The sequence below is a fragment of the Clarias gariepinus genome, chromosome 2 (genome assembly GCF_024256425.1).
Source record: "Clarias gariepinus isolate MV-2021 ecotype Netherlands chromosome 2, CGAR_prim_01v2, whole genome shotgun sequence".
Lineage (NCBI taxonomy): Eukaryota > Metazoa > Chordata > Actinopteri > Siluriformes > Clariidae > Clarias > Clarias gariepinus.
In genome coordinates, this window is record NC_071101.1 from 1,222,630 (window position 1) to 1,248,290 (window position 25,661).

General features: G+C 44.1%; 1 long non-coding RNA gene and 1 gene segment (V, D, J or C); one reads left to right on the top strand and one right to left on the bottom strand.

Annotated features, from left to right (window-relative positions):
- Nucleotides 1–16,124: 16,124 nt before the first annotated feature.
- On the bottom strand, nucleotides 16,125–17,523 carry LOC128506703 (uncharacterized). Its single transcript, XR_008355744.1, has 2 exons — nucleotides 17,265–17,523; nucleotides 16,125–16,600 (listed from the first exon to the last, which is right to left on the bottom strand). It is a non-coding gene; the product is annotated as an uncharacterized LOC128506703 (long non-coding RNA).
- Nucleotides 17,524–17,585: 62 nt separating this feature from the next.
- On the top strand, nucleotides 17,586–18,808 carry LOC128506683 (immunoglobulin kappa variable 3-15-like). The segment is given in 2 exon segments: nucleotides 17,586–17,759; nucleotides 17,866–18,808. Coding segments are annotated over 2 exon segments (408 nt in total).
- Nucleotides 18,809–25,661: the final 6,853 nt, after the last annotated feature.

The window sequence follows — 25,661 nt, forward strand, 5'->3', positions numbered from 1 at the left end:
GAAACCTCACAGGGTTGGCCTTTGTCTACTAAAGCTGGTACAATCTCCAGATGCCTCGGGATGGGTAGAAAAATACAGAAAAGATGGAGAGAATTAGCGTAGTTGCCATTCAGGATAGGTGTACTGGAGTATGAGGTTATGGGATGAGTTACGCGTATGCCAGATTAAAGAGATGCGTCTTGAGTCTACTTTTGAATTGGGAAACCGTGTCTGCTCCCCGAACACTGTCTGGAAGGCTATTCCAAAGTTTTGGAGCTAAATATGAAAAAGCCCTGCCCCCTTTTGTAGATTTAAAAATTCTGAGAATTACCAGAAGCTCGGAGTTTTGTGATCTTAAGGAGCGTGGTGGATTATAGCGTATCAGGAGACTGGTTAGGTATGTGGGAGCTAAACCATTTAAAGCCTTGTATGTAAGTAATACTATTTTGTAATTAATTCTAAACTGAACAGGTAGCCAGTGCAGGGATGATAATATAGGTGTTATATGATCATATTTTCTGGATCTGGTGAGAACCCTGGCGGCTGCATTTTGGACTAACTGAATCTTGTTTATTGAGGATGCAGGACAAGCACCTAGTAATGCATTACAATAGTCCAGTTTGGAGGTCATAAATGCATGTACTAGCTTTTCTGCATCAGATACGGATAGGATACTCCTAAGTTTGGCAATATTTATAAGATGAAAAAAGGCTGTTTTTGTGATATTGGAAATATGATTTTCTAAGGACAAGTTATTGTCTAATATCACGCCCAGGTCTTTTACTGTTGAGCTGGTAGTAACAGTACATCTTTCTGAACGCAGGCTGAATTGTGAAAGCTGTTGTGTGCTGGTTTTTGGGCCGATAAGTAATATCTCTGTCTTATCTGAATTTAGTAAAAGAAAGTTATTGGTCATCCAATCTTTTATGTCCTGGACACACTCGGTTAATCTAGACATATCAATGCATAACAATGGAAACTAATCCCATGCCTTCTAATGATGTTTCCCAAGGGAAGCATGTATATTGAGAACAGCAGAGGTCCTAAAACTGACCCTTGTGGGACCCCATATTTCACTGGCATTACATCAGATGGTACTCCATTTAGTTCTATAAAATGGTATCGATCAGACAGGTATGATCTAAACCATTTTAATGCCTGCCCCTGAATACCTATATGATTATGACCTATATGAAATATTTTTTATATGAACGGAAGGTTTGAAATCGGTCTGTAATTTGTTATTTCATTCGCGTCCAAATTAGATTTTTTAAGAAACGGCTTAATAACTGCCAGCTTCAAAGGTTTAGGGACGTGACCTAGATATAATGAAGAATTAATAATGTTTAGAAGTGGCTCTCCAACTGTAAGCATCACTTCTTTTAAAAATCTGGTTGGTATTGGGTCTAACAGGCACGTTGTTGATTTAGCTGAGGTGATAAGTTTATACAGCTCTTCCTGTCCTATACCTGTAAAGCACTGAAAATCTAAATGTGAAGCTCTAGGCTGAACTAGATCATGAGATGCTATTAGAGGTTGAACCTCTGTTATTTTCTTCCTTATGCTATCGATTTTTTCATTAAAGAAGTCCATAAAATCTTCACTACTAAAATGTTGTGGAGTACTCTCTGCAGGCATCTTAGGTTTTGTTAGGCAGACTACTGTACTAAATAAGAACTTGGGATTGTTTTGGTTTCTTGCTATCAGTTGGCTAAGATGCTCGGTCCTAGCGGTTTTTAGAGCCTGTCTATAGCTGCACATACTGTCTTTAAACGCAATTCGAAAAACTTCTAATTTAGTTTTTCTCCATTTTCGCTCAAGGTTACGGGTTGCTCTCTTTAGGGCGCGAGTATAACTATTGTACCAAGGAGCAAGTGTTTTATCTCTGACTTTTTTTAATCTGAAGGGAGCAACAGTGTCTAATGTACTGGTAAAAATAGTACCCATGCTGCTGGTCACTTCGTCTAGATCGTCTGCATTTAGGGGTCTAATAAGAATTTGGGACAGATCCGGTAGATTACTTGTGAATCTGTCTTTAGTAGTCGGATTCATATTTCTAACAAATAACGATAACGTGGAGAGACACAGCTAATCTGTTCTACGGGTAGAGTATATATCAGGAGGTGATGATCTGTGATATCATCACTTTGAGTTAAAATCTCTATATTAGTGACATCTATACCATGAGATATAATTAAATCTAGTGTATGATTACAGCGGTGAGTTGATCTATTTATATTTTGTTTAACCCCAAAGGAATTCAGTAAGTCCATAAATGCGAGGGCTAAAGTGTCGTTAGCATCATCTACATGAATGTTAAAGTCACCTACTATCAACACTTTGTCAGAGTTAACAATTAGGTCTGATAGCAGATGTCCAAATTCTTTTAGAAAATCGGCATATGGCCCTGGGGGTCTGTACACGGTGGCCAGAGTAAAATATAGCGCGGGTTTATTATGTATTTCATTAAGTGCAACATTAATGACGAGCACTTCAAATGAGTTAAACCTGGGCCTTATTTTCTGAGTAACAGTGAGTACATCTTTGTAGATAGTGGCGACACCACCACCGCGACCAATTAGACGGGGCTCGTGCTTATAAAAATATCCTGACGGAGTAGACTCATTCAGACCAATATATTCATTTGGTTTAAGCCAGGTTTCAGTGAGGCAGAGTGCGTCAAGGCAATAATCTGATACCATTTCATTAACAATAAGTGCTTTAGGCGTAAGGGATCTAATGTTGAGAAGTCCAAACTTTAGAGGTAGACTTCGATTACTTATTTGGCCTTTTTCTGGTTTAATGGTTACCAGATTGTTTCGGCTGGATTTAACGAATTTATTCTTTTTTCTCACTATTCGGGGAACAGACACAGTTTCTATAGTACAAGCTATGTGTGTGCGTCTATTAGTATGGTGAGTTGTATTGTGGCTGATATCTAAAGAATCTAAAGAATCTGAGGTATGACTTACCGCAAGTCAGATGGTTCGTAATGTCCTGGAGATGTTGTCAGAGAGGACCGCTGCTCCAGCTCTGCTAGGGTGCAGGCCATCTGTGCGGCAGAGCCTAGGACGCTCCCAGAAAACATTCCAGTTATCAACAAAGGGTAATCTCTGTTGTTACCAAGATTGTAACCATTCATTGAAGGCAAATAATCTACTGAACCTCTCGATTCCTCTCTGAAATGTCGGAAGTGGTCCAGATACGACGATCTTTGTCGTGGGTGATGTGCTGCGGACCTTCTCGACCAGGCTCCTGAAGTCCTTCTTTAGGATCTCCGTCTGCCTCAGCCTGATGTCGTTGGTGCCAGCATGAAGAACCACAGCTCGAATGTTCTTTCTCAGGGCCGCAGGCACCTGTGCAGCAACATCAAGAACACGTGCACCAGGTAAACAGCGCGTGTACGCCTTACCTTTAGCTGTGGTAGCACGCACGTGCCGGACAATGGAGTCTCCGATGACCAGCGCGTCGTGTGCCGTCTCACGGAGACGGCTGCATCCTCGGTGCGTTGGACCTGGGCAGAGAAGCACGCGGAGTAGAGGTTGTCGGAGAATTCTCATGCCGAGAATTTACCTGGGACAGGTGAGCGTCGGTCCGCGACAATTCCAGCGTGGCTTTCCGCTGCTGTAGCCGGGCCAGCCTCACCTGTAGGTCGCGGATCAGCTTCTCCACGGCCTCCATCTCCAAGTCCACCGAGTGCAGCTCCAATGTCTCCTCACCTGCACATAGAGGCAGAGACACAACCGACATGGTGTCTAAAAATAGAAATAACCGGTGCGAAAGAGCGTAAACAAACTTGTGATAGCCGGGCTAACGGGCTAGCAATGCTAATGAAAAGCCGGCTAGAAGCAGTGTGCTGCAAAACAATTAAAACTTATGCGAAATAAACTTATACGAAAACGATATAACACGCGTTTCGAGTGAATATATTATAAGGTAGTATGAAATACTTATCTGTTATATGTTTACTCTTCGTAAGGGGACGAAAAAGTAGAAAAATTGGTCAGTCTGGCGGAGCTCGGGAAAAAGCAGCCTCAGTTTGAGTCATACCTGTCTGATCGATACCATTTTGTAGATCTAAATGGAGAACTGTCTGGTGTAATGCCAGTGAAATATGGGGTCCCACAAGGGTCAGTTTTAGGACCTCTGCTGTTCTCAATATACATGCTTCCCTTGGGTAACATCATTAGAAGACATGGGATTAGTTTCCATTGTTATGCTGATGATACCCAATTATATATCTCAACAAAACCAGATGAAATACCCAAGTTGTCTAGATTAACCGAGTGTGTCCAGGACATAAGAGATTGGATGACCAATAACTTTCTTTTACTAAACTCAGACAAGACAGAGATATTACTCATCGGCCCAAAAACCAGCACACAACAGCTTTCACAATTCAGCCTGCGTTTAGAAGGATGTACTGTTACTACTAGCTCAACAGTAAAAGACCTGGGCGTAATATTAGACAATAACTTGTCCTTAGAAAATCATATTTCCAATATCACAAAAACCGCCTTTTTTCATCTTATAAATATTGCCAAACTTAGGAGTATCCTATCCGTATCTGATGCAGAAAAGCTAGTTCATGCATTTATGACCTCCAAACTGGACTATTGTAATGCATTACTAGGTGGTTGTCCTGCATCCTCAATAAACAAGCTTCAGTTAGTCCAAAATGCAGCCGCCAGGGTTCTCACTAGATCCAGAAAATATGATCATATAACACCTATATTATCATTCCTGCACTGGCTACCTGTTCAGTTTAGAATTAATTACAAAATAGTATTACTTACATACAAGGCTTTAAATGGTTTAGCTCCCACATACCTAACCAGTCTTCTGATACGCTATAATCCACCACGTTCCTTAGGATCACAAAACTCTGGACTCTGAGCTCCAAAACTTTGGAATAGCCTTCCAGACAGTGTTCGGGGAGCAGACACGGTTTTCCAATTCAAAAGTAGACTCAAGACGCATCTCTTTAATCTGGCATATGCGTAACTCATCCCATAACCTCATACTCCAGCACACCTATCCTGAATGGCAACTACGCTAATTCTCTCCATCTTTTCTGTATTTTTCTACCCATCCCGAGGCATCTGGAGATTGTGCCGGCTTTAGTAGACAAAGGCCAACCCTGCGAGGTTTCTGAGGCATCCAGAGAAGGACCAGCTCCAGCTGGATTCTGCTTTATAATGGCTGGAGCTCCACATCCTGCTCCTGTGCTCCCAGTGACCCAGACCCCATCTGCCCTCTGCACCTACTGACTCCCTGTGCTGAACTGGACTTCATGTTAATCTACACAACTTCTGTCATATTAAACTTTCACCTGCACAACACACATGATGTTATTTCTATCTGTTATCACCCAGATGAGGATGGGTTCCCTGATTGAGTCTGGTTCCTCTCAAGGTTCCTTCCTATTGCCATCTCAGGGAGTTTTTCCTTGCCACCGTCGCCGTCACCCTTGGCTTGCTCATCAGAGACATTTCATTCATCATTCATTCATCTAATTATTATCTAGACACATTCTCACACATACACACTTCCAAATATTTTCTTTTCTAAAAAAAAAAAAAAAAAAGAATTTAAATTTTTGTGAAGCTGCTTTGAGACAATGACCATTGTTAAAAGCGCTATATAAATAAAATTGAATTGAATTGAATAGTGATAGTAAACTGGAGAATCTTCAAAATTACTGTTCTATGATGCGTCTGGGATTCCGGATCATTTCAGCAAAATCTGATATTACAAAGAATTTTGTCTAAAAATCTCTGGATTTTAAAAATAATTTAACATGTTTGTGTTAAAAAATAATGATTCCTGAGAAGCAGAAAGCATGTTCTCCCTGTGCTTGGTGGGTTTCCTCCAGTGTACTCTAGTTGTCACGAGCGGGGTGTTGTGGCAGGTGTTGAACGCCGTGGGCAGAAGGAGCAGGCATAGAGGCAGAGGGGTGGTGTAACCAAAAAAAAAAAAAAAAAAAAAGAGTCTTTTAATAAAGGTTAAACACAAAGTATAAATAAAGACACAAACAAAGGAACAAACAAACTCAAACAATACTTAACTTTGTGCTAACAGGGGCTCTCTGGCAAGACACAGACTGGGGGAGACACAAAACACGTCCTGTGGCGAGACACAGGCAGGGGGGAAACACATAACAGGACACAAACGGTGCGTGGAGCTGAAACTGGACACGTAGAGAGAGGGGCGACACACGAAGAGAGAGGGGCGACACACGTAGAGAGAGGGGCGACACACGTAGAGAGAGGGGGGACACACGTAGAGAGAGGGGGGACACACGTAGAGAGAGGGGGGACACACGTAGAGAGGGGGGGGACACACGTAGAGAGGGGGGGGACACACGTAGAGAGGGGGGGCACACGTAGAGAGGGGGGGCACACGTAGAGAGGGGGGACACACGTAGAGAGGGGGGACACACGTAGAGAGAGGGGGGACACACGTAGAGAGAGGGGGGACACACGTAGAGAGAGGGGGGACACACGTAGAGAGGGGGGGCACACGTAGAGAGGGGGGGCACACGTAGAGAGGGGGGACACACATAGAGAGAAGGGACACACGTAGAGAGAAGGGACAAGAGAGGGACGGGACGAGGGCTAAAGACATGGCAATCAGCTAGGCATGGCTTTTAGCTAAACATGGTTAAGCAGTGCTTAACCATGGCAGTTAGCTACACATACACCTAGCTAAGCATGTCTTTAGCCCCAACATGCACTAAGCTACACTTACCTAATAGCTTAACACACACTAGGGAATTAGGGCACAGAAACACAGACGGAGGATACCCAGTGGCTAGGCGAGGCGGCACTCCCAGGCTAGGCGAGGCGGCACTAACAAGCTAGGCGGCACTAACAAGCTAGGAGAGGCGGCACTCTAAGACTAGGCAAGGCGACCCTCTAAGGCTAGGCGCACTGGGACACTAGGGAGGTAGGAAACACTGAACAGCTAGAGACACAAAGGGGCTATGGCTAGAAGCATGTTAGTTAGCTTAGCATGGATTTTAGCTAAACTAAACAGGACTGAATCAGCTCCACTAACACAGACAAGATACACAGAAACCTTGCCAATAAGAGAGCCCAAGTCAACACAACTAAAATCAAAATACAAACTAAACAAATAACAGAACAGAAGAGAACAGAACAAAATGCCCACACAAATGACAGTGGTGTTACCAAAAATGCTCGACCCAGTTTCCCAGTCTAAACAGCTATTTATAGATTGATTGCTGGCTACCTGGGATAGGCTCCAGGCCCCCTGTGACTCTGAATACAGGATTAAATGGTATAGATGATGAGTGAGTGAGAAAATTTTTTATTAGCTGTTCCCTCTGTGATGAAAAATCAGCTGATCTGTATAATGGTGTATGATGATGATTTCCACCTTCTGCTAAGAGGAGCAGTGTCTACTACACACTCCTGTAACACACACTGTAGTGCAGGAGCTTTCAATAAGACTCAACATTCATTTCTATATTATTCTGTATTTTAATCAGAATTCTCTCATCATCTGTAAAGTTTTTTTTGTATTTATACAAAAGTCAGTTAATGATCAGTAAGACAGTTATACAGTTGTGGTCAGCAGTGTTTTGGTAATTTGACAATTTGTCACATCTGGTGATGGATACACCCTACAATGGAAAGATATCTGTTATTTTTTGTGGCAGTTACTTCAGGGGTCGAGTTGCCAGTCTGACACCCATTTGTCCTTCACACACTACAGACAATTTAGGAACACCAATTAACCTAATCTGCATGTCTTTGGACTGTGGGAGGAAACCAGAGTACCTAGAGGAAACCCACCAAGCACAGGAGAACATGTAAACTCATGCAGACAGACCCAAGAGGGGAATCGAACCTGGACCATGGAGGTTTAAAGCGACAGTGATAACCACTACGCCACCGTGCTGCCGGTCATTTACATTTACATTTAGGCATTTGGCAGGCGCTCTTATCCAGAGCGACTTAGAAAAAGTGCTTTAAAGTTTACATCACATCTGGATAGATACTTACACTGGGTTAACTAGGTTAATAACAAAAGTGCCCATAGTCCAACACAACTGGGAAGAGTTTTTCTTTTTTTTGTGTGTGTGTGTGTGTGGGGGGGGGGAGTTCGTTCCACCACCTCGGTGCCAGAACAGAAAAGAGCCTGGATGAATGCCGCCCTCAATCCCTGAGAGATGGTGGGATGAGGCGAGCAGTGCTGGAGGATCGGAGGGAACGTGGTGCAGTGCGTGGTGTGATTAGCGCAGAGAGGTAAGTGGGTGCTGGGCCATTTTTAGCTTTGTAGGCAAGCATCAGTGTTTTGAATTTGATGCGGGCAGCTACAGGAAGCCAGTGCAGGGAGCGGAGGAGTGGGGTGGTGTGGGAAAACTTGGGAAGGTTAAAAACAAGACGTGCTGCTGCATTCTGGATCAGTTGCAGGACAAATCGTGGACAGAGGCAGGCCTGCCAGGAGCAGGTAGTCCAGTCTTGAAATAACAAGAGACTGAACAAGCACCTGAGTAGCCTGTGAAGAAAGAAATGTGCGAATTCTTCTGATATTGTAAAGAAGAAATCTACAAGAGCGAGTAAGGTTAGCGATGTGTGAGGAAAATGACAGATGATTGTCCACGGTTACCCCAAGATTGCGGGCGGTGGCTGAATGAGTGATTTGGTTGTGATCCGGGGAGATCACAAGGTCTTGACCTGGGGATGAGTGTACATGCACTTATCACGATCAGAAGTGTACATGCACTTATCATGAATATGAATTGGAGTTTGAATTGGATTGGAGTCCAAATGTATTGGAAAAGTATTTGACTTTTTATGTCAGAATAATTGTACAATAATTGGTACAACAATCTGAATAAATAAAAATAGTATAAGGCTTAATTAATTCATTAATTTGTTTACCTGTCTATTAAAATCAATAGAATTATATATACAGGAACAGTAACATCCATATTCTCATTTAGATTATGAATTAATTTGATGAAATATATAATGAAATGTCTCCACTTGCTGAGCCCAGTGTCTCTTTAATGCCTGTTAGTGATGATTGACTTCAGCTGGAAGCGTCTCTGTGTTTACACTGAATTTACCATCACACAATACAACAGGAGCTCAGTACAGATCAGAGGAACAGGATGTAGATGTTCATGATGACTGTCTGTAAACTTTTGAACACAACCGCATATAATTTATGTCCACTGCAGTGACACTTTTTGCACACGTTCTAGATTTTGCACACCTGGAACTTTGCACATTGTACATAGTGTACATTTTACAGCTTAACATTTTCTATAGTTGTAAAATTTTTATTATTATATTCGTATTTCATTATTGTAACAGTCCATTAGGGGTACTGTAGCACTTTGGTTAAGAAATACATCAGTAAAATACATATAAAAGTTTACTGGAACAAACAGGTTTTGTTTTTAGGATGTTACATATGGTATCCACACAGAGCTTGTTATGAATCTGATGTCTTTGAGAGGAATAAGGAAGAGATAGGTGAATTAGAGAAATGTCAAGAAAACGTTCTGGGAATTCAAACTTTAAACGGCACACTGATAACGACACACCCTGCGAATGTGCACAGGCACAAAGCCACATGGATATGTACAGAGAGGGAGAGAGAGAAGAGAAGAGACTTTGACTTTTACAATCTTTTATTTGTGCTAGGCACATTTAAACAATCAAAATAATGTGCCGTAATACATAGATTAGTACAACATACTATAACAAGATATACAAAATAAATGGATAAGTAAATAAATATGTAAATGGACAAAACTAAAAAGAGACAAAAAAATGAAACCGCGAGCCGCGGCGCATTTATCGCGTGCAAATCTGGCGGAAGCGAACAAGACGGAATCTTCCTTTTCTCTCACTCTCTCACCAGATCATGAACCTTTTACCGTCCTCTTCTCAAGCGCGCTCCGGCGCTTCCTCGAAGGATTGGAAAAACTTTCTCTCTTGCTTCTGGGAGATGGAAACTACAGTGGTTACCTATTCGGAATGTTGGTTCTACCGTCGCGGCGCTCGGCGGTAGCATTTGGCTTTGTGCGTTTGCTGGCTTAGTTCATTCTCTGCAGGATTAATAAGGCGCGGTGCTTTAACACGTAGTAGCGGATAAAATAAAGTGAAACACTGTAGTTAAACGAATTCATAATCACAGAACTAAAATTACAGTACAAATGTAGAATTCAAATTAAATCTAATCTTATTGGGATCAAATTTAAGCAAAATAAATGTTAACACAGTGAGCCTTTAAATTTTATCACGTGTAATTAGAATAGAAGCGTGTAGGGTTTTGTGTCGTCTTATTTCTTGTGTTCTTTAAATTTATAGTAGATTCATTAACTGAAATAAATGACCATAAAATTATAACATTGTCAGGACGTTCTACTGCGTCAGCTGATGTTGGTCATTCAGTCTCGCTTGTGTTTTTTGCATTACTATAAAAATGAAATGCAGTAGGCTGTTATGATCTGTAACGGGTTCGACCCATGTTGCACAGGCGGCACCATAAAGCACGGACATGAGGCGAGGTCTTAAGGGGAAAAGGGTAATTTATTTAGGCAAAATGGGGAAGGAAAGGGTTGAAGGCGGAAGAATGAAAAGAATAGGATAAAGATTGTGCATGTGCAGTTCCGGGGTCTGTGCAACACTGGCATGCGGGCACACAGCTGACGATAAGTGTTGGTACGCGGAGTGGCAGAACTGAGCACGTGGAGGCAGCGCTCCTGCACGCTCCCTCGTGACGGCACTTCCCCCGCTGTCGATGACAGGCGCGAGTCCTCACTGACGTAAAAACTTAACACAAACGTCCTCGCAGCCTTTTCCTCTTCAGCAGCGGGGCTGCGAAGGCGGGCACGGTGCGGGAGCTCACGCAGCTCTTTCTCGCGCTGTCCTCAGCGTGGGGATCAAAGGGCGGAATTCCAGTGTCCTTGTTTAAAGTCCCTGGGCCGCGTCACATCGCCCCACTCACATGCCACTCTTTTATTCCTTCTATTACTTCCATCATGTACTTCCCGGACCTCGGACAAAAATTTGCGCCTTGCTTTTTTAATGCGGAACAAGCCCGAGATCATATTAACGTTAATTATCGCCAGACGAAAGGGAGCCTACTGAGTGAGCGAGTAGCGAAAGTAGATTTGGGCGCACACACATCACAGGCGCACGCCGTGACAGATCATCATAATTTTCTTTAGTAGTAAATAATGACCCCCGTTGCGCTGTACCACAGCTGGCAAAACCTTATGAAATACCTTATGAAAAGTTAAACATTAAACAAATTTACAAAACTTGCATGCGGTTAAGCGCTGATTCTACGTATTAAAGTAAAGAGGAGAATCACGATGCTCAACATCACGGAGCCCAAACCCCATTTAAATTAAATTAAAAACAGTAAAACAGGAACATCTGTATGAATAAATTGATATGATGAGCTATTGATCAGAGATCAGAGACTTATGTAAATGACTCAGTTCAGATGTAAGTAAATGGCTGAGCTGTTTGGGGGAGGGACGTGCTAATGATTTGGTCTGTTGTGTGTGTGTGTGTGTGTGTGTGTGTGTGTGTGTGTGTGTGTGTGTGTGTGTGTGTGTGTGAAAGAGAGAGAGAGAGGTGTCGCGGTCTTACATACTCATGAAAAGTCGTGGATTAACAGTGAAACAGAGGATCTGCTCAAAAATGTTAGGCACATCAGTCACTTAACCCCAAATAAACCCCTGAGTGTTATGATATAGTTGTAAAATAACAGATGTACAAACTCTACACTGCGCACTGAATACTAAACCTAAACCAGGCACAAGGATTAATAAACCAAGATAGCCCCATACCCGTTTTTATTTTTATTATTTTTTTAATAAAAATACCAAAGAATATTATTGTGTATGGACTGGTTAAAACAATGCAATTTATGCTATCATAAGGAAAATAACAAAATCTTCCATTCCAAGGATTAAAAAATGGTAACAATGTCAACTTTAGAATCTAGAATCCAGAAGATTAAAATTACACAAATTTAAATCACTGAAAGTCTCCAGAAGAGCCTCAGATTCAAGAGGTTTTTAAAGTGTGGAGAGGTCCATTACAGTTTCTCTAAATGTATAGGTGAGAACAGCCGATTCACACCTGGGGAGGGTGAATAATTTGCATTTGAATGTTGCTGGCATTGTAAAACACACACAGTGACAATAAAAAAACAACAACTTAGGATTAATAGGAATAAGAGGCCCTGATTATAGTGCAAAAATATTATTTAGCACAACAAAATTTCTCCGCGCTCGGACAAAAACTTTGTGTACGGTTGAGCGCTAATTAGGCTATAGGAAATTAAAGAGGAGGATTTTTATTTAGACTATAAAAAATCAACCTGCGTCTATTTTAGGCGAGTAAAAATCGTCACTTTGCGCGACCTTGCGGCCATTTTACGAATGACTTTAAAATGCAACTGATTTATTTTGGCCGCTGTCGTCTTTACACAGCGGTGAGCGCGACGGTAATAACCATTCCGATTGAGTAACCACTGTATCACTTCAGAGAGCTCCTCTAGTGATGAGCGAGCATATTAGTTGTTGATAGAGGTAGTAACACGCGCGGTTAAACGCGTACGCCTCAATTTGCCATAAAAATAAATAAATAAATAAAATCCCTCAAACGCTCAGGCTTAGATGACAGGTTTCTGTCGGGTGGCCGGAGGAGGGGCCTCAACAATGGCTCCTCCCCTTCCTGGCAACTTCCATGATGAGTTAAATCTTTCATGGAATAAGCCGTATTCATCCCGTGTTTTTGTGCTATCGACATTGATCGACAATGTCGTTGATGTAAAAAGCGCGGATTTATATGATGATGCCCCAGATTGAAGAGACGCTTGCGGGCTATCTCTCTTCTGGGAGCTCATCCTCCCTGAAAAAGTCCACACTCCCCACCAAGCCATGTAGACTAACATCTTCGTTGGTGGGAAAAGCTTTTTTCAGGCAGCGGGTCAGGCTGGTGCTGCCCTGCACACAATGGCTTTGCAGGCATACCAGGCTGACCTACTGAGAGATCTGAGCACTCCGTGTCACCAAGCAGATGGCCTGTGCTATCGGCCGTTTTATGGCTTCCATGGTTGCCATGGAGATACAGCTGTGGCCTAACCTCATGGACATGCCTCCTTGATGCCCCCATCCCACCTTCCGGCCTTTTTGGCAAAGCCGTGAACACTGCCGTCACTACGTTTTGGGAGGCAAAGCTCTATGAGCAGGCCTTTATGAGGTTTCTCCCCGCCGTGCTTAGTCCTGACCAGGTCCGGTTCTTGCCATGTATGAAGCGCAAAGGGTGTGCCGAGCCGAGCACCCCCTCGTAGATTGGGGCAGGACTCACCGCGCCTCGCAGTCTGCTTCCAACCTGCCTTGTTTCAGGATGCAGAACATCTAACACCCCAACACCCACCCCCCCCCTCCCCCCAGAGAATCGGGGGGGCGGGGGGGGCAGAATATCAAAATGTTGACAGCCAAAATGATTGTTTATCAAATTCAACCAGAGCTTTGTTTTGTGACAATCCACCTGAAGGATGCATTTTTTTATTGCCACAACACAGGAAGTTCCTGAGGTTCGCTTTCGGGCATAGCCTACCAAGTATCGGGTCCTTCCATTTGGCCTATCCATGTCACCCCGCACATATATAAAATGTACGGATGCAGCCCTGGCTCTATGATTCCAGATCTGGAGCGGTCATCTTTTCGCATGGCACATCAATTGCCTTGAAACGATGACTCTATTTCTGGCCCTGAAATACTTCCTCCAGCAGTTGAGAGGCTACCATGTCCTAGTGCGGGTGGACAACACTACGGTAGTCTCGTAAGCAATCACCTGGGCAGACTGTGCTTGCGTCACTAAGCTAGCGCACCAGATTCTGATTTGGGGCACAGGGCAAGTTCCTGTCCCTCAGGACGATTTACATTCTAGGGCAGATGAATATGGGAGCAGATTTGCTCTCCACGCAAGCTGTGACACACGGGGTTTGGAAACACCACCCCTAAGTAGTCAGTCCTCTAGAAGAACTTATGCCCTCAAATGGAATGTATTAAAAATTGGTGCACAGCAAAAGATGTAGACCCAGTCCACTGCCAAATTGTTTCAGTGCTGAAGTTCCTACAAGAAAATTGACCTTGGGCTCATGCCCTAGTATTCTCAGAACATATGTAGCCACTATTTTGGCTTGTCGTGTCTTTGCCCCTGGGCTGGTCAAAGCTATTCTGCATCCTCACTCCAACCATCTTCTGAAGGTTCAATTCTCGACAGTGCACCCAGTTGTTCTCGAAGCCTCTGTCCTCCTTTACAGCTCCAGAGCAGAAAAGACTTCACTCACTGTCTCCACTTCTTGCTCTTCAGATTTACAGTACATCCACCACACTAGCCAGTGACGTAAATCAGAGCAGGTTTTTATATGTTGTGGGGACCGCAGCTGAAGGGCGGCCGCCACTGGACAAATGCTGTCACATTGGGTGAGAGATTTTATTGCCCTAGCCTATGAGGCGCGTGGAAGACTTCGCCTCTAGTAATTAGGGCCCATTCAACCAGGGGGCTGGCCTCATTAATTGCTCTGCAAGAGGCGTCCCCTTGCAGCAAGTGTGTGATGCAGCAGGTTGGTCCTCTCCGCACACATTTCTCATATTTTATAGTTGGATGTCCACCCAATGCTAGCATCTCAGAATTATGTCTGAGATCCGTTGGGGAACTGTGCGCACACTACACAACCCTGGGGGTCCAGACACTTGCAGTGCGATGGCGTTGGTATTCTTGTTCCCATAGCGTTTTCACGCAGCATTGAGTGTAGCTTTTAAAAGGGAACGTCTCAGGTTACTTTGCTTTACCCTGTTTCCTGAAAAAGCGAGAACAAGATGCTGCGCTCCAATGCCGCACTGTATGGGTGACTGAATGTCCTTTCAGACAAAATTGACCTGACCGAGGGAATATATAGGCCAAAATCTTTGGTGTGTTTGACACACATCCTTCAACAACCGGTCAACCAGAGTAAAAATCCGCATAAAATGCAGAACAAAAAAGGGGGAGCGGCAATCACTCTTACGCCTCACAAGCTACAATACTCGTACTCCACCGCGCATGCAGAGAGAAAGAGAGAGAGATTTACATGGAGACCAAGAATAGATCAGCACTTTCACCAGATGTAAAAATCAAGCTCCATAATGAAACTGTTTCTCATGAAGACCTTCCCAGGAAAAAAAAAGACCCAAACTGAGCTCTGCTGCAGAGGAGAAGTTCATTTAGAGTCACCAGCCTCAGAAATCACCAATTAACAACCAGCACCTCAGATTAGAGCCGTTATGAAGCTTTACAGAGCAGAAGGAGCAGATATACATCTCAATATCAACTGTTCAAAGGAGATTAGTGTGTATTTTGGATAAACGCCTTTAGTATTGTTTTACAGTGTAGAAAGAATTAAACTTTAGGAATAATCACCCCACCCTCCACCCCGAGCTCTTTTAAAGTCATCCGCTCCGTAATGGAAAAAATGGTGTAGCTGTTTAGTGTTCCTTTCTGTTTATGTAAAATTATAAAAATCTGCCAACAGAAGGACAGGACGTGTCTCACACTGGAGCTCTTACACCCAAACAGGATAGCTCTCATAGGGCCGACAAATTTCCCGAAGCAGGCCAGATCCTGAATAAGTGTGCAGAAGGACACTTAATGATCATCTCGTCCTTAATGAGCGGGTGCATGTTTGAGATTACCACTCTTGTACAGAGACACACAGAGGGGTAACCGATCCTTTTACACATATTTTACTCCTTATCAGTGCACTCATGAGGTTTATCTTTATAAGAAACACCACCACTGCTCTGTTCATCCAGGAAATAGAGTAGATGTTCTCACACCGGATCTGCTCTCCCACCGCTAGCACACACAGTTTAAACCTGTAAAGCTGAAAGATCAGTGTAGAGGAAGTGAGATTGAGATGAAGACGGCTGAGTGATCCTCTTTCTCCCAGAATAGAGCAGCACTTTCACCAGATGTTCAACTTTCTTCAGCCAAACTCACTGAAGCACAACACACAGCACTGAATCTACAGCTAAACACACTCTCTCATCACACTGATAATGACTATTAACTGGAATAAAAGAAGACACAATGTCCAAAATCAAGCTTTATTTCAGCAGAGCAAAACTACAGGAAGAGCAACAGGACAGTGAAGAGAGTAAAGACAGAAATGTCAGCATTGTGTAGAATTGAAACTCTATTGTAGATGGATGTGTAAGCAGCTCAGTGTTAAATTCTATCTTGGAGCTGTTAGCCTTCACACTGGCTCTTTCTGAACGTGACCGGATGATTGACGCCGTCATGGGAGACCTTACAGACAAACTCCTCCCCCTTTTCCCAGAGTGCTTTGCTGAGGGTCAGGGTGCTGCTGCGTGTGTAACCGTCCTTCTTCTGTTCTTCCGCGCTGGTCAGAACCCCGTCCTTCACCTCTGAGCCGTCCACCGTCCAGCTCACCAGCGCCCCCTGTGGAGAGTAGGCAGACAGCAGGCAGAGCAGCGAGGCCGATCCCTCAGACAGCTGCAGAGAGGAGGGAGGGAGCAGAGACACGGAGGGCTTCACCGTGGGACCGGCTGGAGACCACAAACACACAATAAACACACATTTACACACACTTACACAACATTTACTCATTACTGCTTATATTGTGGAGCGACTCGGACTTTGATCAGCTTTATTCTGCAAGTGTATTCCAGTCCTCCTAAGTTGTTCTGTTACTTTTACATGTAGTCCTACAGAAAAATAAATCCACTGATGATGTAAATACACTGATATTCCACAGAATCAGGGCTGGAAAATGCAACATCACACCTTCCCTTTGAGTTTCCTGATAACAAGATTTACTCGATTACAAATCACATATCTGGCAAAAAGCCTGAGAAATCAGTTGAGTGATGGAAATAACCCCATCACACCACATCCACCTTTCTACACACTGTTTATCTTTGTTTGGAGATTCAACATCAGTACATCAGTAAAATTATAGAAGGCTAACAGGCACAGGATTAAGTTTTATACCATGTCCTTCACAGCACACAGTATGAACTTAAGAAGCTGTGAGTGTAAAAGTGCTCTGTTTACTGACCAACACACGGCACACTTATTCAGATAACAGCACAATCCTAATGTATTTCTTATTTGTGGTATTCTTTTCTTACTGTAACTTTATTGCTGTCAATAATTATTGAATCTTTATAATCTCTTAATGACATTAAATTAAATAAAACAGGGACTTACAGATGATGAGTTTGGTTCCTCCACCGAAAGTCCACCACAGTGATACATTCTAATGAAACCGTCGTACAAAAACCTCTGTTACACTACAGTGACCACACACACACACACACACACACACACACACACACACACACACCCATACCCATACCCATACACACACACACACACACACACACACGCACACACACACCCGTGACCACACGCACATACACACACACACACGCACATACACACACACACACGCACACACGCACATACACACACACACACACACACACGCACATACACACACACACACACACACACACACACACACACACACACACACACAGACAGTTGTGGTGTTTGCATATGTGTGCTGTGTCAGTGCTGCACACACTTTAAGAGCTGTAGTGCTGATCAGAGTGTGTTCAGTCCTTTCAGAGCCACTGACACGCAGCACAATGATGATGGTACTGATTCTACTGCTGGGGACACTGGGACTCCTCGCTCACCGTGAGACACTCTCTTTACTTTTATTATTCATACACATCAGCACATCACTCTCACACTCACTACTACATTTGTTTCCATTATTTTAACTCTGCATCCTTTTCTTTAGAGTCCTTTGGGGAAATCGTCCTGACTCAGTCTCCAGGAACTCAGTCTGTTTCTCCAGGACAATCTGTTACTCTCACCTGTACAACCAGTCAGAGTGTTTACAGTAACCTCCACTGGTACCTGCAGAAACCTGGAGAAGCTCCTAAACTCCTGATCTATGCTGCAACTTATCGTCAGTCTGGGATTCCAGATCGTTTCAGTGGCAGTGGATCTGGAACACAATTTAGTCTAAAAATCTCTGGAGTTCAGACTGAAGATGCAGGAGATTATTACTGTCAGCAGGGTAACAGCCTTCCGTACACACAGTGTTATAGCGCCGTACAAAAACCTCCCTCAGCTGTAGAGGAAGTGCTCTAAGTCAGAAACACACACTGATCTGAGAACAGCTGCAGATCTGCCAAAGCTGCACTCCACTGAACATCATCAAACGTCTTCATGTTTAAATAATAATCATTCCTGAGAAGCAGAAAACTCTAAATCAGCTGTTCCTTCTGTGATGAGAAATCATCTGATGTGTATAATGGTGTATGATGATGATTTCCACCTTCTGCTAAGAGGAGCAGCGTCTACTACACACTCCTGTAACACACACTGTAGTGCAGGAGCTTTCAATAAGACTCAACATTCATTTCTATATTATTCTGTATTTTAATCAGAATTCTCTCATCATCTGTAAAGTTTAAGCACAAAACACTTTCCTTTTCTCCTCCATATAAATAAACCTGAAGTGACCTGAAGACCTTAAACACACATGACCTGAGTTCCTGCTGAAGGAGAAAATCACCACAATAAAACATAAAGCTTCATTTGACTGAAGCTAAATGTGAAGCCAGTGTGATGCAGGTCTACGTGATGATGTAATGACTGTAATGATGATGTCACTGTCATTACAATATTAGTCAGTACATTCTCTCTGTACATTTTACAAAGCAGAGGCAGACTGGTGGCCCAAATCCTCAATGTTCAGGAGGTTCAGATTGTATGAAAGGGGCTGATTTGAGAAGTGCTTGGATGTTGTACAGGCTGTTGGTGAGCTCCTGTTTCTATCTCAGCAAGTAGCTCTGAGAAGATCACACATGTACAGTGGGCTGTGTTCTACATTATCAGACCAAGAGACACCTGCCAGGATCTCCTCTGAAGGTGAAGAGTGGAGAACCAGGACGAGCCACTAACTAATCAAAAGCACCTCATTACCTGTGTGGAGGACTTTCACTCCACTGGCCCACTGACCTCAGAGCTCAGTGTAGCTCAATTCACAGCAGAGATGGAATCTGTTAGAGCTAATAATAACCTGCTTCTGTCCTCTGAGTCTTGGAGCTTTGGGCACCGCAGGCTTCGGTTCTACACTGCAGGAACCAGGAATGTTTCTATGTGGAGGAGTAAAACATCCCTCAGTCCACCATCCTGAATAAAAGCAATGAGAGAGAGAGAGAGAGAGAAAGAGAGAGAGAGAGAGAGAGAGATCAGTGAAGTGAGAGAGAGATTTACATGAAGACCCAGAATAGAGCAGCACTTTCACCAGGTGTTGAACTTTCTTGTGCTTATTAAGAGTCCAGGAACATTAATGTACATTAATGTACCCCCCCCCCCCCCACACACACACACACACACAGAGACGTTTCCATAGAGAGAGGTTCCACTTTGCATTACAGCTCATGCTTCAGCGCTCTGCGAGTGTTTATAGCCCTGTGACTTTAACACTTCATGACTGAGAGCTGCTGCTCAGCGACTTCACCCACAGCAACCATGAGTTTGATCAGCGTCTTTATCTGCACACTGGCCCTCTGCGCTCGAGGTAACACAATGTTTTATCTTCTACTGTTCAGCTGACAAATCCATGTGAAGTAGGCCGACTAGATGAACTTTAAACTCAACATCATTATTAATGTAGGGAACCCATTTATTCTTCTGATTTTTTTCAGGATCCAGAGGTCAGGCTACTGTGACTCAGAGTCCTGCAGAGAAATCAGTTTCTCCAGGAGACACACTCACCATCAACTGTAAAACCAATCTTGCAGTTGATAATGATTGTAGTAGTAGCTATGATTGTTTGTACTGGTTTTTGACAAAACCTGGAGAAGCTCCTAAGCGCCTAATCTATTGGGCTAACAAAAGGTCATCAGGTATTCCATCACGTTTCAGTGGCAGTGGATCTGGAATGGATTTCACTCTGACCATCAGTGGAGTCCAGACTGAAGATGCTGGAGATTATTACTGTCTAACTGATCATTACAACACATTCAAATCTTCTCCGTTCACACAGTGTTAGAGCGTCGTACAAAAACCTTTGTGAGTGTGACTGCTGCAGCTGGGAACTACTGCAGGTGCTGAGGGACACACACACACACACACACACACACACGCACACAAACACACGCACACAAACACACGCACACAAACACACACACAAACAGTGTTTAGTCTTTTAGGCTCTTTGTTAGTACCTAAAAGATTCTTCCAGGTACTCCGGTTTCCGCCCACAGTCCAAGGATAAGCAGAATGGGCTAATTGGAAATTCCAAAGGACTCACTGCTATGTTTAATAGTTAAAAGAGAGCATTTGGACACACACAATGCAAAGACAACACAAGGGATTTGGACTAAACTGTTTTGTTGGTTTAAGAAAACCACTTATCAGTGAGATTAATCAGGAAAAATACTTCAGTTTGGTAAAGAACATAAAAGCATTGGAAAAATATCATGAGTTGATGAAAATGATGGATTATTAGGGTAAGATGAGAGGTGAATGAAGTGATACACCATCATGACTAGTGTCTACCGTGCAAGCCTAGCACAGTCTGGATGTGTGTGTCTAAATGCTTCTGTACATTTTTCCAGATTTCAGGAGGGTTAAGAGTGTGTGATGGGTGTGTCTGATCAGCTCAGCCGGGATACAGCCACAATGCTGGTGGCTTTGCTGATGCAGCGTGTGGTGTAGATGTCTGTGATACAGGGAAGATAGACCCCGATGATCTTCTCGGCTGTTCTCACTATCCTCTGTAGGGTTATTATTGTCTGAGATGGGCCAATTCCATCCTGGATGAATAAAGCGGTGGTGGTTTCCCACACCAAAAAACAAACAAACATATAAGCATGCTATTAAAAAAATGGAATATGAGTGAGAGGCGTCATGGTCCAAATTACCCCCTGTCTGGCCCTGCAACACGAGTGGTAATCTACAACATGCCCCCGTTCATTAAGGACAAACAGTTAATGAGAAAGCTGGCCTGCTTCAGGAAATTTACCAGCCCTATGAAACTCATCCTGCTTGGCTGTAAGAGCTCCAGCGTGAAACATGTCCACACAACAGCAAGAAAAAAAACCACAACCACTGGCAACTGATGAAACACAAAAAATGGAAAACTACAGCCTGCACTCACTGAACACCAGACTGCAGGAGAGTGACAGAGCAGAGTTCAGAGGGCAGCGCCATACACACACAGGAGGAACCGCACACAGATGTTAAGTAACAAATCAACTGGAAGAGGAAGGAGGCAGGTAGTTGATAGAGTTTTTTACTTTTTCCATGCAAAAGTAGAATGCTTAAAACTCTCGCGACAGAAAACAAGAAACTGAAACCTGCTCCCAGTAAGGAGATTGTAAGGGCCATATTTCATTCTTGTAATTTGTTGTTATGTTTATCTTATTTCAGTCTATTAGTTAAGCATTAAGCATTAAGTATCATACTCATAATTTGTATTGTGACATCATTTCATGAGTTGTTCTGTGACATCATCCCACAGTTATGTAGTTTCATGTCTATCACACATGTCTATTAGTTGTTAGTTGTTGTTAAGACACGGAAGGATACAGAAAGGTGTGGAGCACACAAGCTTTTGACCGTGAGACAGTAAGCTAAAAGGAATACAGTAAAATTAGTTGTAGTAACTGTAATCTATCGAAGCTACAGAACACAGCAAGCGACTTGTCGTGACTACAGTGGATTTATGCAAGAAACTGTAACAACCGTTGTTTTTTGATGTTGAAAATAAACAAGAGACAAAGAAATCAACGAAACGTCTGATGTCGTCAGTAACACTGTGTAACAAAAGACACGTGTCAGAACTTGTGAATAACATGCACCTACAGAGATATTACAGGCCATGGAAATGGATAGTAGCTTGGGTCAGAATAAGACAAAGGACACACCTACAGACTCAAGACCTCAGAGTGTGAGAGGATGAACAGTAATCTGAGTTGTAATGAAGTGAATGAGGAGAAGAAGAAGAAAAACAACTGAACTAAAACAATAAAGGGGTATGGATATCGGTGGAGGGGATGGCCACAAGGGTTTTCTTAAAAAAAATATGGTGAAAATGTAAATAATTTCTTTACTCAAATTGTTTCACAATAAAGTGTGTTTAAAAACTCAACTCTCTCTTTCTCTCTCTCTGTTTATCACTCCCTCACACACACACTAACACTTCTTATGCCCCTTTTTGGATACTTTGGCAACCCACACAGTGTAACCTATTGATACTATGCATTTTTACGACACATAAGTAGTCAATATTAATTGAAGCTTTCATGCTCATGGCTTCAGAAAGAGATGTTTTAATGGTCTTGGATATAATCAGATCATAAATGGCATTTCTGAGAGAAGTGAGCAACTACAGAAATAGCTCACCTAATTAAAAGGAAAAGAAAGTAGTGTCATGAATGGGTGGTATTGGCTGTTAATGCTGTGGGCAGAAAATGGCAGGCATGGGCACAGAGGGGTGTTTTTGAACAAGAGAGTCTTTATTCAGGATTTACCCAAAACAGGACTCCCTGAGAAACAAACACTAAAATTATACAACCCATAACTGACCAATACCCAGGCTAGAGGACAAGACACAAGAATTATACTGAAATACATGCTTAACTGAAAAGACACAGACTCTACTACATAAAATATAAGCACTATGTTGAAACACATGCTTAAGGATGAAACACAGACTCAAGCTAAGAATGGAGCTGAAAACGGGGACAAGACAAGAGACTCGGAGAGACACGTGGCAGTCAGCTACACATACTTCTAGCTAAGCATATCTTTAGCCTAACATGCACATAGCTACACTTACCTTATAGCTAAACATACAACTAGCTACACTTACCTAATAGCTACCACAACACTAGGGGCTAGGCTAAGGGACACTCAGGAGCTGGGCTAAGGGACACTCAGGGGCTGGGCTAAGGGACACTCAGGAGCTGGGATAAGGGACACTCAGGAGCTGGGCTAAGGGACACTCAGGAGCTGGGCTAAGGGACACTCAGGAGCTGGGCTAAGGGACACTCAGGGGCTGGGCTAAGGGACACTCAGGGGCTGGGCTAAGGGACACTCAGGAGCTGGGCTAAGGGACACTCAGGAGCTGGGCCAAGGGACACTCAGGAGCTGGGCTAAGGGACACTCGGGGCTAACTACTTACCTTTTCTCTAACAAACAACACAACATGACTTAACAACAAATCAGCGCCACAAACACTTAAACACCCAAGACGTACATGCAAACACCTTTAGCCTGGGGACATGCTTAGTAGTTATGGGATAACATGAACTACAAAATTAACAATATACTGTAAAATAAACCAACATATCCCCGCAAGGCATGCTGGTCGTCAGCCGCCGCCCCGCCCACGCCACACTGCCCCCACCCGAGCTGTGACCGTCCCTGGTCACCATGACGAACTCCTTTTCGGAGGCGTGGAGGCGGTCGGCGCTGGCGGTGGGAACGCCGGCGTCCTTTGGCAGGTGAGGGGTGAACGCGAATGTAGTCCTGAGGCGGTCCGGCCTCCAGAGTTCGATGGTTCCCCGGCGTGCGGCTGTGGAGGCGCAAGACGGTCCCGGTGGGGCAAAACTTGTGCCCGCCCTGCCAACCGCACCCGGTAGATGACATCGGAGAGCCGAGCTGGCTGTGAGTGTCCACGCCCATTCGCCCCATAGGTGCCCCCACCCAAAAGTCTTGCAGCGGTGCCCGCGAGCGCTGGGTGGGGCCCTTCTGCCTGGCGATGAGCGGCTCCCCAACCGTCCACCCGGCGCTAGTTTAGCGGCTGCTGGTGTACGCTGTCCCTCAGGCCTGAGAACGTTGAAGCGGTAGTCCGGCTGTCCCTCAGGCCTGAGAACGTTGCAGCGGTAGTCCGGCGGTCCCTGGCCTCGGCGTCGTCGCGGAATCTCGGAAGCGGTGTCGAGGCCTAGCCGCGACGGGTAGCCCTGTCCCCGGCTAGGTTCACCTACCGAGCGCAACTGAGCTGCGGGCGGTCGCTCGGCTCTTTCGCCGTGATGTGCCGCCGATATGGGCTCAGCGTGCTCGACCTCGCGCAGCGCCTCCTTACGGTCACCCGCGCCGTCGCCTCGCCGCGAAACGTCGGAGAGCTGCTCGTTGCCTAGCCGCGACGGGTAGCCCTGTCCCCGGCTAGGTTCACCTACCGAGCGCCACTGAGCTGCGGGTGGTCGCTCGGCTCTTTCGCCGTGATGTGCCGCCATTATGGGTTCAGCGCGCTCGACCTCGCGCAGCGGCAGGTCGCTTTGCCGGCTAACGGCGCACGGAGCTGTATCTTGCTCCGGCGCTTGCGCAGCGCCAGCCTCCGCCCCGAGATCCAGCGCCGGGATTTTCTGCTTCCTGCTCCGCGTAGGTGGACGTGGTGTGCTCGCGCTAGCTCCGCCAGGAAAGCGCTTTTTCAGCGCGAGTAGTCCCTCCGCTACTCGGCGGCCCGCTTGGATTTTTAGAAGGTCCTCCTTTGTGCGCTCGAACCCGTTATTCTCCATCCCACTTCTGACACCGATGTAGCGTTTTTACGCCGGGAAGAATGGTGGAGAGACGAGTGAGCTTAATTGCTGCCCAATGCAATGGCTGGGAGTACTTTATTTAGCACACAGCACGTAAGACATAGGCAGCACCTTCACTCAGGAGCCTACATCCACTTCAGCACTAGCTTGAACTGGAGCACATTTCACACGTCCACACACCCCTCACACACAACAGGGCCGAAGCCACTAACCCAAACACCTTTTCCCAACATGGTGAACACACACCGACATCCCCGCAAGGCATGCTGGTCGTCAGCCGCCGCCCCGCCCACGCCACAATATAAACAAAGAAAAAACAATACACAAAACAAAATACCCACTTTACTGACAGTACGTACAAATGTTTAATGCTCGACCCAGTTTCGTCATCGTCGTCTTTTTTTTTTTAATGGCGGGTGGCAACCGGCATTTAAGGTGCATTTCCGCCACCCACTGTGCTAGAGTGTGGACCAGAAATATAAGATTCTTTATATAAAAATAAATAAATAAATGAAAAAAAAAAACTTTACTTTATCTTCTTTCTATCTTTATAATTATTGATTGATTAAATCCTTTTCATTAAACCAGTTTCTTTCAGAAACATAAACATTTATCTGCTCTTTAATTTTAAAGAGATTTTTAAGGTTCAACATGTTTTCCCCCAAACTTCTTTAATTCCTCTTTTAACTTTATTCTTTGATTTTCATATTTGACACATTTACTAATCACATGTTCAGCTGATTCCTCTCCACAATCACACATACCTGAAGGGTGCTTTTTCAGTAAATACATAGTTTTATTTATTCTCGTATGTCCTAATCTCAACCTCGAGATAATGCTACTTTCTCTAGTACATCTGTAGGTTTAATTTTCCCTACTTCTTGCATAATATTGTATAGATGTCGCCCTTTCTTCCCTTCCTCCCATTGTCTCTGCCATATCTTCATAATATTATTCTTTATTTTTGCTTTAACTTCAGCTTTACTTACTACCACTTCCATACTTCTATCAAGTTTCAAAGCTTGCTTAGCCA